This window comes from Debaryomyces fabryi, assembly GCF_001447935.2.
Source record: "Debaryomyces fabryi strain CBS 789 chromosome Unknown contig00092, whole genome shotgun sequence".
Taxonomy (NCBI): domain Eukaryota; kingdom Fungi; phylum Ascomycota; class Pichiomycetes; order Serinales; family Debaryomycetaceae; genus Debaryomyces; species Debaryomyces fabryi.
In genome coordinates this window covers 25957-43151 of record NW_015385518.1, presented here as the reverse complement: position 1 = coordinate 43151, position 17195 = coordinate 25957, and the positions used below count along the sequence as shown (strand labels likewise).

The 17195-nt window shown below is 35.6% G+C and overlaps 8 protein-coding genes across 8 annotated transcripts; 2 read left to right on the top strand and 6 right to left on the bottom strand.

Annotated features, from left to right (window-relative positions):
* Positions 1-8: 8 nt before the first annotated feature.
* Positions 9-759, bottom strand: AC631_03915 (uncharacterized protein; the record flags this gene model as incomplete). Its single annotated transcript, XM_015612744.1, has 1 exon — positions 9-759. A coding segment is annotated over one exon (751 nt), but the record flags the coding sequence as incomplete, so codon positions are not given.
* Positions 760-5095: 4336 nt separating this feature from the next.
* AC631_03914 (uncharacterized protein) lies at positions 5096-5851 on the bottom strand (the record flags this gene model as incomplete). The annotated part of the gene is made up of 1 exon (XM_015612743.1): positions 5096-5851. The coding sequence occupies one exon, from the start codon at positions 5849-5851 to the stop codon at positions 5096-5098; it is 756 nt and encodes a 251-aa protein (XP_015466451.1).
* A 2763-nt stretch (positions 5852-8614) lies between these two features.
* Positions 8615-9466, top strand: AC631_03913 (uncharacterized protein; the record flags this gene model as incomplete). The annotated part of the gene is made up of 1 exon (XM_015612742.1): positions 8615-9466. The coding sequence occupies one exon, from the start codon at positions 8615-8617 to the stop codon at positions 9464-9466; it is 852 nt and encodes a 283-aa protein (XP_015466450.1).
* Positions 9467-9644: 178 nt separating this feature from the next.
* GLO2 (hydroxyacylglutathione hydrolase) lies at positions 9645-10412 on the bottom strand (the record flags this gene model as incomplete). The annotated part of the gene is made up of 1 exon (XM_015612741.1): positions 9645-10412. The coding sequence occupies one exon, from the start codon at positions 10410-10412 to the stop codon at positions 9645-9647; it is 768 nt and encodes a 255-aa protein (XP_015466449.1).
* A 258-nt stretch (positions 10413-10670) lies between these two features.
* Positions 10671-11792, bottom strand: SGT1 (co-chaperone; the record flags this gene model as incomplete). Its single annotated transcript, XM_015612740.1, has 1 exon — positions 10671-11792. The coding sequence occupies one exon, from the start codon at positions 11790-11792 to the stop codon at positions 10671-10673; it is 1122 nt and encodes a 373-aa protein (XP_015466448.1).
* A 154-nt stretch (positions 11793-11946) lies between these two features.
* AC631_03910 (uncharacterized protein) lies at positions 11947-13572 on the bottom strand (the record flags this gene model as incomplete). Its single annotated transcript, XM_015612739.1, has 1 exon — positions 11947-13572. One exon carries the CDS (start codon positions 13570-13572, stop codon positions 11947-11949), a length of 1626 nt encoding a protein of 541 aa, XP_015466447.1.
* Positions 13573-14022: 450 nt separating this feature from the next.
* RRP15 (Rrp15p) lies at positions 14023-14769 on the bottom strand (the record flags this gene model as incomplete). The annotated part of the gene is made up of 1 exon (XM_015612738.1): positions 14023-14769. The coding sequence occupies one exon, from the start codon at positions 14767-14769 to the stop codon at positions 14023-14025; it is 747 nt and encodes a 248-aa protein (XP_015466446.1).
* Positions 14770-15197: 428 nt separating this feature from the next.
* On the top strand, positions 15198-17189 carry KAR3 (Kar3p; the record flags this gene model as incomplete). The annotated part of the gene is made up of 1 exon (XM_015612737.1): positions 15198-17189. The coding sequence occupies one exon, from the start codon at positions 15198-15200 to the stop codon at positions 17187-17189; it is 1992 nt and encodes a 663-aa protein (XP_015466445.1).
* Between the last annotated feature and the right edge of the window lie 6 nt (positions 17190-17195).

Here is a 17195-nt window from a genome sequence, read left to right as displayed (position 1 = left end):
GTCCGTACCAAACGCAGTAGCAGTGTTAGTAGTTGTTTTTGTATTGGTGCTTGACCACGTCTTGGTGACTGTAGTTGTTGGTCTTACAGCAGGACAAGAAGTGTCTGTATTTGTAAAGGAGTAAACGTTATTAAAATTAGTGATGACAGTGCCACTTGGTGTAGTAACTTTGAATGTCATACTCATAGGATTTTGCATATTCACATAAAATATCTTAATAGGATAGTAATATCCAGCAGTAAGATGTTGCGTTGAAAGTGTTGCTCCTGGAGAGCTAGATGTAGAATACCAATGAGCGAATAAAGCGTAATTTCCATCATTGGATGTTGATAATGTATTACAGCACCCGAATGCTTGTCCAGCTCCGAATGTAACCAACGCTCCATCATCCACAGACAACAGGAGCTGATAATCACCAGTTTCTGGTGCAAGAAAGTAACCAGTAAGTTCAACACTAAAGTTTGAAACAGTCACGGCTTTCCCATAAATGTTTCCTTTAACAATTCCGTCATTACCCTGGGCAATAGCAAAATTTATATCTGTAATTCCGGATGCCAGGGCAATGGGTTTGGAGGCCTTATACCCTCCGTTCATGTATGTCAAGTCTCTCAGAGTTGTATCATCCCTAAATTTATAAGGATAGAAGACAGCATTAAATCCCAATGATGGAGAAGTAAGAGGCTTGCAAGGTGAAGGTGTTATTGCAGCAACAAATTGAACTAAAGCTAACGCTAATAAGAACCCTTTAAAACCTAGCATGCTTTCTTAGATCTAATTATTTTGATACTTCCAGAAAAGCATCTTTAAAATAGTAGGACATTTGGATCTTTATGTAGGTGAAAAATATGAAATTAGAAGAAGAGTATATAGATAGTTTTCTGAAATCGGATATGGACAATTTTTCATTATTTTTAGCACTTACGCCTATAAATTCTTCGATACGCCTTGCTTTGCATACTTGATATGCATTACATGCTTTTCGTCTAATTTTATCGTGCAAGTTCTGCAGATTATATTCATGCCTCTAAAATTTTTTGCATCGATTTAGACTGTGGTCATAATTCCGAAAGTTACCATATTCTCACTTTATATTTAACTTAATTACGAAGTAATGGGTCTTAGAATTCTATATTGCGGCAACTATTGATCTGACTGCGAACATTCTTCACATTGGCGAAGTGAAAAAAAAAGAATTATTTCACTTGAAATTATTATCAGAAATTTTTTATTCGCCATTTACTACTCTGTCGGCACTTGCCTCAACGATGACCACGGCATCAATCATGAGTATGAGGATTAGTTGGTTTCATCAGATTAAAATCCCCATGATCCGAATAACTTTTTTGTGCTGTGACAAATTTCACCTATTAATAATATCCGCGGCCTCTTCTCGAAATAAACTTTTGAGGGCTCCATTCCACACAACCGTCTATAACAATGCAGCCTCATAGTAATAGCTTTGGATCTAATCTTCAATTTCTTCTCCTATTTATACGAGGTTGCAAAATGAATCCTAAGAGTACCTAACACTAGGTTTTAAAATCTACTCGTCTTATCATATGCCGATTGCCATATAAATCCTAGGATAAATCCACTTTTCAATAAGTGGGAAGATGAAATTCTTTTCTAGGGTATTCTATGATGTATGCAGGATGTATGCATTATAACTCCTCGAGCAAATATACTCATTTGATCTAGGGATAAAAACAAAGCTTCAATTGTTTCTAGTCAATTAAAGGGAACAGCTCGAGCTTACAACATCTTCAGTTATGATCTCACTAGTTCCAAGAACAATGTTACTTACTTCAGGTGAAGTGGCGTAAGATTTAAACAGTGTCTTCATACAAAATGCGATGCGCTCGCGATACTGTAAGATATTATTAGATGCTGCAAAATCCTGTATGCTTCCAGTCTGCAGAACAACAAAGTAATACCACGTAAATTGTATGCACCTAAATTACGAAACGTATCGAAAAAATCTTACAAATGCCCTTGCGCCCGAATCAGGCGGCGCCGGCTGTAGATCGTATTTACGATTAGTAAGACGGATCAAATGAATAAAGTTTTTCATGTCAGAAGATGAATACAAACAGAGGGGCGGTCAATCTAATCTAAGGGAAGTAACAGTACAAAAGGGATGAGAAATACATGTAACGGATCAATCACGTCTAAATTACAGTGTGAGGCCAATTGAATGTTCCGAATGGCAAAATCGTTCGATATCAAGCTATTAGTTTTCAACTCAACACAGAAACAAGTTGACGTAATACATCCCGCATAAGTACGAAAGTGAACCAACCCTAGACTCATGGCAACGTCGGTTGCTAATACTCCTGAAGTACGACAATCGAAAATAGAGGAGCCAGTAATACTTCCGTAAGATGAAGAATTGAGCAATTTTAAAACTGTTTCAAGCCTACCTCCCAGTCTCTGATTATTTTCTTTCGCTCAAAAAAATATTGCGTAAGTAATCTGAAGTGGTAAAAATGTACTCGGCGTATGAATCTCGCCTACGCATGGGCCAGCAGTGCATCTTACTTCATGAACATTACAGGGATTAGTTCGTCTAATTCTTACATGTAGAAACTCAGTTCTGATTTGATGAAAAATATTTCACTTCATAAACCCGATCATCGTGTGGCAAAATGAACCATTAGTTGATTGCAGTTTTCCGTTTGTTCGCCCACACATTCGATTTTTGGTTCTGATCATTTGTAATTTTACATCAATTTAATTACATCCTAAATAAACTTGAGCATTTGACAACATACATACCTTACTATTAAATTAGGGTATAACTCTAATTGTGATCTAATGGTCAAGTGATCAATCGAATTTTTAAGATAGTTTTTATAATTTTGTCATAATTTTCACTTTTCCTTTTTGCTATTGCAAAACATAAATATAATCAATATGACATAGAGCGTATGTAAAAATATCATTCTTATAAAAAAGGTTTGAACTGTGTTAAAGTAAGAATACACAAGGAAAGAAATATTATATAAAATCGCGAGGGAAATCAGAAAGATTAATAGGTAAGGTAGAAAGGATTCGAGTGTCCTAACTCATAAATCATCTTTATTTATTTGAAGACAAACTAATCCCTTCAAGAAGAAGAGGATTAGGAAATAACATAGATCGAAGTCTATATACCATCAAGGAACCGTAATTGAGACCTCGATGCTATCTGTTTTAAGGTATTTGTTTAATCACTCTATTTTCTAAAAAGGCATTAAAATCAGTATTAAAATCAGTATTGTAACCATCATATTAATACACAAGTTTAGTAGTATCAATACTTTAGGATAGTCGACAAGAATTATAGTTTCTTACTTCAAAAAATTCGCAGACATTCCCTCCCAAATAGTGATTTTTTCGGTCGCATATTTGAGCTAAAAAGTTGCATTAGAAGAATATTCTAAATTTAGGGAAATAACTAAATGCGAAGGAGAAATACAATATTTGACATGAATGATCGAAACAATTGGCCCACAATATGAAATTAGTAACTAACTAACCAGCTTTTTATGTTACAAGATATTGGATATAACAGTATGCAAAAGTTGATTTACTACTATCCAATTCAATTTTTCAGACAGAAATTTTTTAGATGAGATGTATGTGAACTTTCTGTTACTACGGAGATGTCATAGATATGCAAGACCTTCTATTATCTTTGTTCCTGCTACATCAAAAATGGTAATCTGATTATAACCGAGGATGTAAATTTTATTCTTTTTTACCTGAAGCACGCATAATTTCATGGCGTAAATTGTTTTCAATAGCTAAAATGCCTTTGAAAAATAATTCTAGTTATTACGGCATAACGTATTTCATTTAATTTTAGAAAATTATAACCTCGGTACACTTGAAATTGATTGGTTGAATAGCATCATCTCTATTGCATATTAAGGCATTCTTCTGCTTTGCATAAGACGTAGAAGAAATAGCAGAAAAGCATCTGAAGCCGTAATTTGAACATACAAAAGTTATTTCAAGGTAATTTCCAAGTCTAGATGTCTTTTATTAGTTTTTGGCCATTAGTCGTATGATTATGAATCCAAACGAGAAAATGACGAAATGAGATGTTGTGCGAAAGATAACTTAGTCAAAGAAATATATAGATACTTTTATGAAGATACCCAATAAATTGGGATTTGCAACCTGTGAATTCTTTAGGATTCAAGAAATCTAGATCAGCCTTTTTTGTAGCCATTGAGGAGAAAACCAGGTACTCTCAAACTTGTAGTTCTGAATCATAAATAACAAATGGCAAATATTATATTCAAAGCTAAGAATACCCATCTTCTGTTGAGGCAACTCAACTAATCGACATGGACTTAAATCTACTCGTTATGAAATATGGCCGATTCATTTTCATGGTACGCTATGGGACGTTAAGCGTGAGTTCTCTGTGGAAAATATGCTAAAATTCTATTTGAAAATTTGTATCTATAATTTCATCTCAACTAAACCATTTTGATGTAATCTTTCTATTCCTGATCATAGTTTCGGATCTCTGAAACTAGATATATAGTTCCATACACTAGTCAAATTAGGAAATGATTTTTTTATATACGCACTACTTCAAACCTATTTTATATCTTGTAGACAACATAACATTGAATAGATAGCCTTATTTGGAAAAACAGGACAGGAGGCTCATAATATAGAAAAAAAAATGGTGTTACCAATCAAATGAAGGTGTGAGCCAATTGTGAGGTGGATTCTGGAACTAATTTTATTTGTTCTTAATGGAACAACACATCCAAGTCTGATTGTTATCGGTTAATTTCTAATTTATAACTCCACAGTTTAAAACTAGTAGTGAGTTTCTTTCAAAATGATGTGGAAGTAACGATGATTCAAAGGAGTGCTTTGAGAACAAGAATTTTGAATGCTTTTAAACGTCGTACTTCACGTACCGGAGTTTCGAGTGATTATTTTGATAATAGTATTATAATAATTTGTTCTAATCCTATAAACCAAGTCAATGGACTACTAAAATTAAATTTACTCGAGACAAAACTATACATACAATAGGGTTCAGTCTTTAATGCACTTATAATTGATGGTGAATTGATTAATTTCCATTTTATACGATATAAGCAAAAACAAGTAAGACTTTCCACAAAAGGGAATTATTTTCTTTAGAAGAGGATGCCGCTCCGCTGTAAGGACTAACGGAGGAGAAAGTAACCATTCCGGAAGCAGTGGAAAGTGTAGACGAACTAACATTAGGGATAGGTTCAGATATGGTATAGAAACTAAGAGAACCCTGTTTGGAAATTGCGGCAACAGTTGGGATGTTATTTAATAGGGAAATAGAACTAACCGTGGTATATTTACCTTCACTGATCGAGGGTGCTTCTATAGGATTATGTCCGCTTGTTAAAGTGTTGACCAGCTCGCTTGGTGACTGTTCACTTGATGTGGCCTGTGAGCCAACAACTTTAGACAGTTCTAATTCGCTTGGAGGTAAAGCAGAAGTACCAGCAACAATTGAAGTAGACGTAATGTATTCACCATTGGAATTCATTGTAACGGCAACCTCACAAGTTTTGATAGTTACAGTTTGACCGGAGCTGATAGTCTCAAAGATAGTCGTATCCCCAGTAAAGAATGTGCTACTAGTCGGGGAAGCAGTTTCAGAAACCGAATTAGAAAGCTTAGCGGCTGAAGCAGATGAAGCAGTTGAACACAATGAAGTTATAAGTGTGGTTATTGGTAACACTGATGAAGCTGCTGGAGTAGGTGTCACGATATTTGTTGACGCGCTTAGTGAAATTTCTGGGATAGTTGGAGATCCTGGTGAAGTCTCTTGACTCGATGAACTTGAAGAACCAGTCATAAACGAAGCGGTAGGAAGCGAGCTGTAAGAGCCAGCTGTAATTGATGAACTGGAAGTTCTCGAGGTGCTTGAGCTAGATGAACCAGAGGTACCCGATGTCGATGAACTGGAAGTTCCCGAGGTGCTTGAGCTGGACGAGCCAGAGGTACACGATGTCGATGAACTGGTTGTGCCAGAGGTACACGATGTTGATGAACTCGAAGTTCCGAGGTGCTTGAGCTGGACGAGCCAGAGGTACACGATGTTGATGAACTGGATGAACTCGAAGTTCCCGAGGTGTCTGAGCTGGATGTGCCAGAGGTACTCGATGTCGATGAACTGGAAGTTCCCGAGGTGCTTGAGCTGGACGAGTCAGAGGTAGACGATGTTGATGAACTCGAAATTTCCGAGGTGCTTGAGCTGGATGTGCCAGAGGTACAAAATGTCGATGAACTGAACGAACTTGTTGAACTAGTAGTACACGATGAACTGGTGGATAAACTTGATGAAGCACAGTCTCTTTTTTTGAAGCAGTACAAAGAATCACTCTTATGAATTGTATCTTGACAACCGGTGTATATATCATACGACTTGTCGTACCTCCATCTATTACATTCATTCTGATCACTCACTCCTGCCAGACACCAGTCAAATTGAAATGATACATCAGGGACACATAATTCACCATTGGTTCCATCTGTCAGAGCGATGGCGTTAGCATTAAATGTGTATGTAAAGTCATTTGGATTTGTAATTAAGTGCACATTTGCATTTCTTGAAAATATAAATGTATTTACTGGTGACAAAACCTTTAACTCACTCAAAGAACTTAATGACATTCCACTATCACTCGTAATATGCACAGTTATTGTGTACATGCTACCACTGATTAATTCCACATTAGTTATACTAATGTGAGTCTCTGGTAAATTAGAATATTGCCATTGAGCAAAAACATCATTAGGACATTTAGGATATGGTTCGAAAGTATTAGGGCATGTTGACAACAGTCTAGGAGAGACATACACTTTGTTATCTTTTATCACTTGTGAAATAACACTAACACCAAATGTTAAACAAGACAACACAAATTTGGAACTAAAGAACATTGTGGTTGGGTATTAGTCCTTCGTATAAAGAATTTAGATAATATTGGTAAATCTGAATTTGAGAATCTTTGAATAGTTTAAAAAGTTAATTTTGACAGAGAGACCTGCTTTTATTCGTTCTAGATTATCTAGTATATAATTATTGATAATATTTTATGTGACTGTGAATTATGGCATATCATCAATTTCAAGTTTTACGGATACACACTGATTATATTTTTTTGCGTCAAAAATTTCATTGTATTCGGTTTTAATGCCAGTTGGTTTCTTTCTACTATTCAAGCGAGGCGTTAGTTCATTTAGTCCGTAAGTCCTACCACTTTTCTTCTTATGTATTGGGAGAAACCCCTACTGGTGTGTGAAAAAAGTTCATCAAATTCTTTTACGAATTTTAAAGCTTGATCCATGATTGTTGATATATATTAGAGATTAACGGTCAGGGTCAAATGAGACATATTTTATAATTGGGTTATGATATTGCTGCAAAACTGCGAACTGCTCAGGAGTATCTCGATACGAGCCAAATACCACAAAAAATATTCGTGGTCGCTTAAGCACGATTCTGTAACACATCTTACCTCACCTACATCTAGATTACGACCCATGCGGGTAATTTCATCGACTAAAGCTTTAAAGTGTAAAAGGAATACGGAGAATATTTCACGGACGTAAGATCCTTACTCAGCCTTTATTGCATGATAATAAATGGCTAGTCAATTTTTTATGTAGTCTACTAACAAGATCGACTAAATTTCTTCCCATTTCTCTTTTTTTTTTAATCAACGGAGTAGAATACCTAGGTAAATATTTGTAATTTAGTAAAATCGTATTGAAGGGCACTTTTTTAACATTAGTAAAATCCCAATCCAGATCTCCTTACAAAAACCATTGCGAATCCAAAGTTGATACTTAGGAAGTCCATTTAACTTATTGGATTAACCCTAGGGATGGTACAGTAGATAAACGATACGGATTCTGATGGAAGCTGATTCTTGTCGAATATACGGAAATTCTGTTAACTTTTATTGTCTACGTTATGAGATGTGGAATAGAATGGTTTAATGGTTTAAATGTGTGGCTTTAAATGCGAAAAGTTACTCTACTTTTCTCAAAGATACTACAGAGTACTATTAGTCTATGTTCTGAATTATACTGAGAAAGCTTTTGTCTCAAAGTTTTTCAAACCAATGATATACAGTTGTACATGGAATGCGAGTCATGTAGAGTCTTATCACCTATAAGTCTGAACTGAAAAAATGACTTTTTATACTTATTTAAGGTTGAGCTAAGATATTCTTGAATTGTATTTTTGAATTGTAAACTGAACTTAGATTGCTCCTATTTGGACTTCATAGCTAAACGGTCCCTAAAGGAGATTCCAGTATACGTAGACTCAATAGATGTTTTACAAACAAGTCTTATTGCCATTTAATAGACTCAGGCAAAAAATATTCAAACCAAAATTTGGCTCGTTTTCGTTGACTTTAATTAGATGTTTCTTATTCACATACATATCTCTTCATTATAGGGTTCCTTAACAGATGGTTCCAAATATTATACGGAACTAGGACATCAACGTTTTGTTTTCGCACGACCAAAATTAATTATGTATCGGGTTATCATTACTATTAAGAAGGCCTAGTAATTAGAATATAAGGCTAATTATATACAAACCATGGTACCTACTAATAACAATAAGTCTAATACACTGGGACCATTACGTGATATCCATGAAATTCAGTCTGAAATCCAGCTAGACCTTTTGCCCATGATTCAGAAGAATGATTTATCCGAAAGCACACCAACGAATGAAGAAGGCAATGATAATACTGTTGAATCTGGAGTAGATTATTCTAATTTGGTGATGAAAACAATCAATCCTAAACCACTGTATGTACCACCGTTAAATTTTTCACTTGTGGAGGATGGTATTTATAGATCTGGATTTCCAATGCCTATAAACTATCCATTTTTAGAGCAATTAGGATTAAAAACTATAATATATTTAGGAGATTTGGGAGAAAAGAAAAAAGACGAAAAGCTGAAGAGTAAGGACACAGAAAATGGTGAAAAGGCACCTAAGGAAAAGGTGAAGAAGGAAAAAGAGAAAAAGGATAAGGAGAAAAAAGATAAGCATGGCACAGCGGAAATTATGGATAACTATAAAAAATGGATAGAGACGACAGATATAACGTTTCACCATCTTTTCATAAAGTCAGCTCTGGAGCCATTTACACTTGAAGAAGACCGCACACAAGCATTGGAGACGATAACCACAGCTTTACAATTGATAGTAAATAAACAAAACTTCCCAATATTAATTCATTCAAATAAAGGAAAGCATAGAATCGGTGTACTTGTGGGGTTAATGAGAAAGTTATTGCAAGGATGGTGTTTGAGTGGTATTTTTGAAGAATACGAAAAGTTTGCTATGGGTAAATCTGAGTTCGATTTAGAATGCATTGAGCTTTGGCAACCAGAACTCTACGTAGAAAACGAATGGAAACCAGATTTCGTGAGGACTTAATATCGATGTGTCTATTTTGAACTTCGGTAATAATTCATCCAAAGATATACATTCTATGTGTTTGCTACAAAGCAGTGTTTCATGATTTTCAGGTCTCCATAAAAAGTGTGAGAACTACTTACAAGTTGCATAAACCTCAATCCAATATAATTTTTAGTATATATTCATTTACTTCGGTTTACATATTATTCTTCATTTCTCTTAATTTACTGATAACGTCGACACTATTCGAAGCACCGGTGATCTTTTGCACGTTTGGATCATTTAATCTCATAAATGGGTTGAATTCTAATTCATCACCAATCGTAAATTCTCCAGTAGTGAATTCATTTTCATTTACGAACTTGTCTAACTTCTTAATAGCATCATTATTCAAAACAGTCTTAGAAAACTTGACATTCGACTTGGTGTACTCGTGCCCCGGATAAACCTTTGTTTCCTTTGGAAGCTTTCCCAAAATTGAATTTAATGCCTTATCCATCTCTTCTCCAGAACCTTCGAAAAACCTGCCGCATCCACTAATGAATAACGTATCTCCCGTGAAAACAGCCTTTTCTTTCGTGGATGAATCCTTAACAAAATAACAAATCGAATCTTGTGTATGGCATGGGGTATGTAAGGCAGTAATTGATAAATTGTCTCCCAAGTCAATGACCTCTTGGTGCGATGGCGTATATGTAACCTGGGGAGAATCCTTTCCAGCAATTATTGGTAAATCAGGATATTTCAAATGGAAATCGCTATTTCCTCCTGCATGATCATAGTGATGATGAGTATTTACTATTGCCTTCAATTCAAAACTAGGATTATGTTTCTTAAAATATGCCGTTACATCTTTAGGCTCTGCCGGATCTATTAACCAAGCATGCTTAGTAGGTGTATCTATTAATAAATACGAATAATTATCACCGGTACCCCATCTCATAGGAATTGACTCAATATGCATCTTTCTTACTGTATTACGAATTAAAGATTGACTCACTCTTCTTAATATCGTCATATAAAAGTATAAAAAGAATAAAATTTCTCTGTTGGTAATCCTCCAACTATGGTAGGTTGATTATTCTATATAGCAAACAGTGAGTATTTATATACAGGATGACGTGTTGCTACTATACTAAGAGTTTAAACTTGGAATAATAGGTGATAATGTTCTGATATAAAGCAAAATCGGATCAGAGTAGGTAGAAAAATATCCCATGATTCAACCTTTGTCATTCCATTTCTTTTCAACCATACCTTCAGGCGGACTGGTTTCATATTTTTTATTTTGTGCTTCTTCCCAATTAGTGGTCAAAACTGTACCATTGGACTCGACATAAGATTTCATCATTGCTCTTCTGGTATCATCGTCTGTATCTTTGTATAATTGGGCAAAAAATTCGTTTTCTGATTTTTCGTTGTCTTCGTCGTCGTTAATTTTGAATGCGGACCAGTTGATAGATTTTTTTGAAGAAGTCGGATATGCCAACCCTGAATTCTTGGTAGGACTTTCTTCAGTAGAATTCGAGGTCTTTATCTCTTCGATATTCTCGGATGCCTCCAAGCTGGGCCACTTGCGAGACTCTTTCTTCTTCAAGGTGATTTCTAATTTAGTAGAATAGATTCGAAAAGTTGATTTTTCTGATTCGATTACGGCAAAGAGTGGCTCAAGATTATAGTTATATTCGGACGTGGCAGAGCTTGGAAACGAAACGTTTACCAGATTTGGCTTGAAGTTAACCTGTAATTCTTGCTCTTTGATGTTTTTGGCGTATATGGTTATGATAACCGAATCGTTTGTTTGGTACCAATCGTCCCTGATCTTGACTTTTAATGGGGCTTGACTATTTATCACATCAATGTTGGTGGATGGCTTGCCTTGGATATCTTTAGCTTTATCCTTACCCGATTCGATATTTAGAATAGCTTCACCTTCCTCGTTTCCCGAATCCTCAGCTGGAGGGTTCTTCTTTAAATCATATTCACACTTATTTCTCCATGACTCGACTGTTGCTTCAGGACAGTCAAATTCCACCGATTTCTCAAAATTCTTCAATGCTACTTTGTAATCCTTTTCCGCATAGTAAATTAGACCCAATCTGAAGTAACAGGCTCCAAGGTCTGACCGTTTGCCTTTCTGTTCTGCAATATCAAATGCGTTAGATACATCTCTCTTTGCATTCTCGTAATTATTCAACTTCTGATACGCAGTTGATCTTTTCAAAAACGCTAGGATCGATTTTGGGTGTTCCTTTAAAGCAGTCGTATAAGTCGCAATGGCACTTAAATAATCCTTTTCTTTTAATTCGGCCGCTCCTTTTGTGAAAAGCTGCTCTATTGCCATTATAACAAATATAATTTAAGTAGCTTATTCTTTAACTCGTATGTTTTTGTTTAACCGATCTATGGTCTTTGTTCGATACTTCGATCATCAAAATTCTACATTTCGCATTTAGTCCTTTTCATAGATTATGTAAAATACAAAACTAAATCAAATACTACCAAATTCTTCGCCAAACTTGCGTCCATTTGTTGACGTTACTTTTTGATTCTATTGGTCTTTCTATGTTAGGTAACGCTATCCAAAGACCAAGCATACCGCAGTATAATCCAATAAAAATTGGCATAACTACATATGTGCCGACACTCTGAGAGATCAACCCAACTAAAAATGGGAAAATAGCGCCTCCAGATGAACCAAATGCGGTGATTATTGTCAATGAAATGACCTGAATTTTTCTGGGAATAAGCTGAGCGGAGAGACCAATTTGCAATGGATAGTTTGGACCTATAGTAACACCGGCAATTGAAATAAATACACCCTCCGCTATAGCATTTGGAACTAGCCACCCAAGAAGTACAAGGCAAATAGATGTTAGAGATAAAAGTATGACTGCCCGTCTGGCACCTAGTAATTTGTGTAATGGCTTAGTCAATAGAAGACGTCCCAACGTTAACCCACCCCAAAAACCAGACGCAACGTAACCCACTGAGCTATTACCATGTCTATAATCTAATAAGAAAGTGACGACCCATCCTGCTAACGAAACTTCTGCCCCTTGGTAAAATAATACGAACAAAGCAAGAAGCCATGTCCTGTAGTTTTTTAAAGCTAATAACATATCTGCGGAATGTGTCGATTGGCTATTCTTATTCGAAGCATTTTGTTTATTCCGACCTTCTCTTGTTAATTCTTGTAAGCCAATAAATTCTTCTTGCTGTTGAGAATCGTCTGATTCATATTGATTATTATCGCTTTCCAGAGATTCATTTGGTTCATCATCATCCCATGGTTTAAGATCTTCGTCTGCACCTTTAAAAGAGAAAAAGAAGTTGATGCCATTAAATAACATAAAACCTAGTGTTATTAGATAAAAGTAATGCCATTTAACACCCGAATTCACCATTGCAGTAGCTACTAAAGGAGAAAGGGTTGCACCCAATCCATAGGACCCATGAAAAAGAGATAAATACTTAGACAGGTCGTTCAAACGTGTGAAGAATACGTTGGACTGGGATAAACATATTGCAAGTCCCATACCACCAAAAAAAAACCCAACCACAATTACTGGAAAATGTGTTCCACTGGCAACCAATGCGTACATTATGCATAAACTCATACATCCAATCACTAAGGAGAATCTTTTACCCAACCATGGCTGGATCTTGTGTGAGAGCATGGCTATTAAAATGAACCCTGCAGCATTAGCCATCCAAATCAATGACACAATTGCATATGTAATTCCGTAATAGTCTTCAATAAATGGTAAAATAGCACCAGGTGTAGCATCTGACCATCCTCCTGCTGCTGACCAACAGCACGTTGTGATAATTCTGTACAAATTTCCGGGAGGATTCCTGGATGTCATTATTTGCTTACCTGGATTCACTTGTTGAGGTAACGGTTCTAGCGTCGGGTCTTTGTTATGGCTCAACTGGGTTAAAACGTTATTGGTTGAACCCATAGGGGTTATTATTGGGCGAAAAGGGTTGGATTGACCATTTACATCCTCGATAGAATTCCCGGACATATTCTCATGACGAATCTGGGGTATAGTTAAGTCAGAATCATTTCTGCTAAGAATCGCAACCCTAGCTTGATCTAAGTGCTTGATCTCTGACATCTAAAATATTACTTCATTCTTCTCAAAGAGAGCAGAAATGGTTTTAAAAAAATGTGGTCATTATATAGGAATGTTATATTATTAATATTGAAGAATACTCGGAAAGATCTCCAAAACGAGATAGATTAAATTTTATCAATTTCGCATCCATCTTAATATTAATCCCAATATGGTTAACTTCCGATATTTGGACCTTGTCTATTTAGATAATGAATGATGCTCTTGAATCTTGAATCATTCCTACATTTGTACTTTTTTGACAGATCTTCGAGTTATAGGAACGTTTCCAAATCCAGATAAAAAAAGTATTAATATTTATCTCATATATTACTAATATACAGCTTCCCTAAAAAGACAAGATAGTTAAAAATGTGGGGCCCATATTCCTGGTGTTTGCTCATAGAACCCAGCTTCATGCTTGAGGCAGCATTAACAGGACGCACATGGACTTTATGATTGACCTGCTGCTTGAACGAGGTCTAAAAATTTCTCTTTTGATATTTCATTCATTAATTCCTCCTTCTTTGTTTGACCAACCTGCTCTTTACCAATTTCTTGGTTAGTCTTGAGTTGAGTAGATAAAACAGCGTTAAATAACCTCACTACACCTTTTTGCGCAACTTTCTTCAATTGTCTTTCGTTTTGAATGATAGTTCTGACTTTTTCAGGCTCGCTAGCAGATGGTAACAAATTTTTGATACGATGTTTGTCATGCAATTGTTTCTTTTCCGATAAAATCAACCTTTTAGCCTTGGCTTCTAATTTGTCGGACTCTAATTTCTTCAAGGTGGTCTTATTCTTGGCCAATATAGGATCCTTTCTATTATAAGCCTTCAAACGAGATCCCACAATAGCATTGAACGCATTAGCGAACGATTCTGAACCATCGTCTAAGTTCTTCTTCTTCTTCATCTTAGGAATCTCATCATCGTCATAATCCGAAGAGTCTGTATTTTCTTCCGAATCTTCTGCTTCATCACCTGAAGAAACTCCATCTATATCAGCTTCGTCGTCTACTTCGATATCTACTTCGTCATCTCCTTCAATATCTTCTAAATTTTCATTTTCTTCATCTGATGATTCAACACTTTCATTTTCTTCATCAGACGATCTTACTTGATCTTTTTTCTCCAATTTCTTGGTTACTTTAGCGTCTCCTCTTATTCCGATTCTTTGCTTCTTAGCCGCTGCTCCCATTATGTTAATATGCTATCTATTTAGCTATCTTGTACTCCTAATGAACCTCATCTCATAGATAAAAAAATCTACCTATTATATTGTTACACAAAACTCCCAAATTATTTTGGGTTATATGCAGAACTGGATATGGCTCATTTGTTTACAATTCGATAACTAGTTTTAGATAAGTTTCGATAGTGTTTGATTTCGTAGAGAGTATTCTATAAGATTGATATAATATATATGTGATGGGGAGTGATAAGACGATCGAAAGTAATACTCTCACCGAAACACTGCCTTTGGTCTTAAACTCCAATAGTGTTAAGCACCATAAGTCTAGTCACATCGAATCGCCAGGGCGGAAACGACAACGAGTTGATCCAGGAAAAGAGAGTCATAGGAATAATAATTTAGGTAGCTTTCTGTATTCTATCCATAGTAATAACATGTTGGGACGTTTATCACAGGTTGAGGGAAACCAGCTGCTCCGATTACTCAAATTGAGCAAATCAATCGAGCAGAAGAATGACGAAATAGCGCAACTTAATACGAAGATAATGACGTTGAAAACACAGAAGGCTAATCAGGAGTTTGAGAATTTTAAGTTGGATGATGAATATATGAAATGGAAGGAGCAAGTGTCGAGTGTTAGTGATGATATTGACGAATTGAAGCACCACGAACAAGAATCGTTAAAAACGTTGCAAGATAAGTACGAATTGATGTCTAAACAACTCAATATTGCACACGAGGAGAAGCTTCAGGTGTTGAAGGAGCAAATAAGTCTCCTGATAGAGAAGGTGATTAATGAGAATGTGTACAAATATCAATCAGAAAAACAGCAGTTATCTGATAAATGTGAAGAGCTTTCGAAACTGATAAAACTGCAGGAACAAGATTTGAATAGAAAACTCATTAAACTTAAGGAAGAACACAACAAAAAGTTAATTCAATTGAGTTCCAACATGGACGAAACAATTGCGAGCCTTCAACGTGATATTGACATTTTAAGTAATGAGACTGTTTCTAAGACAGAAGAGTATGAGAAGCTTGCTAATAATGTATCAACGGGCTTGGATGAAGCTAATGCCCAGTTAAATTCTCAGTTGCATGAATTAAAATCAAAATATCATAATAAAGAAATGGAGATATCTAATTTGAAGAATAAAATATCCAGTATGAAGACCACTAGCCAACATATCGAAAGGTCATTTGGTGATAAATCCATTCGTATTGATGGCTTTAATAGGAAGGCCGAAATAATGAATGCTCAATTGGCTAGTCAAGAGATTGCAAGGCGTGTGTTACATGACAAACTCCAGCAGCTTAAAGGAAATATTCGTGTTTTTTGTCGTATAAGACCTCCACAAGTGGTCGACAACAAGCGACTGGATGAGGAAAGTCTTATTTCAATGGATTTCAACGATGATGAGTTCAATGATGATGCAAGCCAAGAATTGATAATTTCAAAGGATCCAATTGATGAAAACACGGGTAATGGGCAATCTTCATATTCATTACACCAAAATAAAAAGAATAATATGTCATACAAATTTCATTTCGATAAGATATTTCTGCCATATCTGCTAAACGAAGACATTTTTGGTGAACTTTCGCAACTAATTCAATCGTCTTTGGATGGCCAAAATGTATGCGTTTTTGCCTATGGTCAAACTGGTTCTGGTAAGACGTGGACAATGTCCCATCCTGATACAGGTATGATCCCACTTTCAATTCAAATGATATTTGACAATATTGAAGAATTATCGATGAAGGGTTGGTCGTATTCTGTTGAAGGACAATTCCTTGAAATTTACAACGAAACAATAGTCGATTTATTATCGCCTGTTGGAAATTCAAAGAAACATGAGATAAAGCATGATGATGTAAATGACAAAACTTCTGTAACAAATATAGCGACTGTTAAGGTAGTATCAAAAAATCAAGCAAAATCGATTTTAGAAAGGGCAACAAAGAATAGATCAACTGCTTCTACTAGATCCAATGAAAGATCATCGCGGTCTCATTCAATATTTATTTTAAAGATGCTTGGTAAAAATAATGAAACCGGTGAAATTAGTGAGGGAACATTAAATCTTATAGATTTGGCTGGTTCTGAAAGATTGAATAGCTCACAAGCAAAAGGCGAGAGGTTGAAAGAAACCCAGGCAATTAATAAATCATTATCTTGCTTAGGAGACGTAATATATTCGTTGGGTCAACAACAGCAAAGTGGACAAAGCCAACAGCATATACCGTATAGAAACTCGAAACTCACTTATCTCTTAAAGCATAGTCTTGGAGGGAATTCGAAGACATTGATGTTCGTCAACATTTCACCATTATCTAAAAATTTTAATGAAACTGTTAACTCCCTCAGATTTGCTACTAAAGTCAATTGTACAAAGATTGGTTCTAGTAAGCCTAATTCGAGATAGTTATAT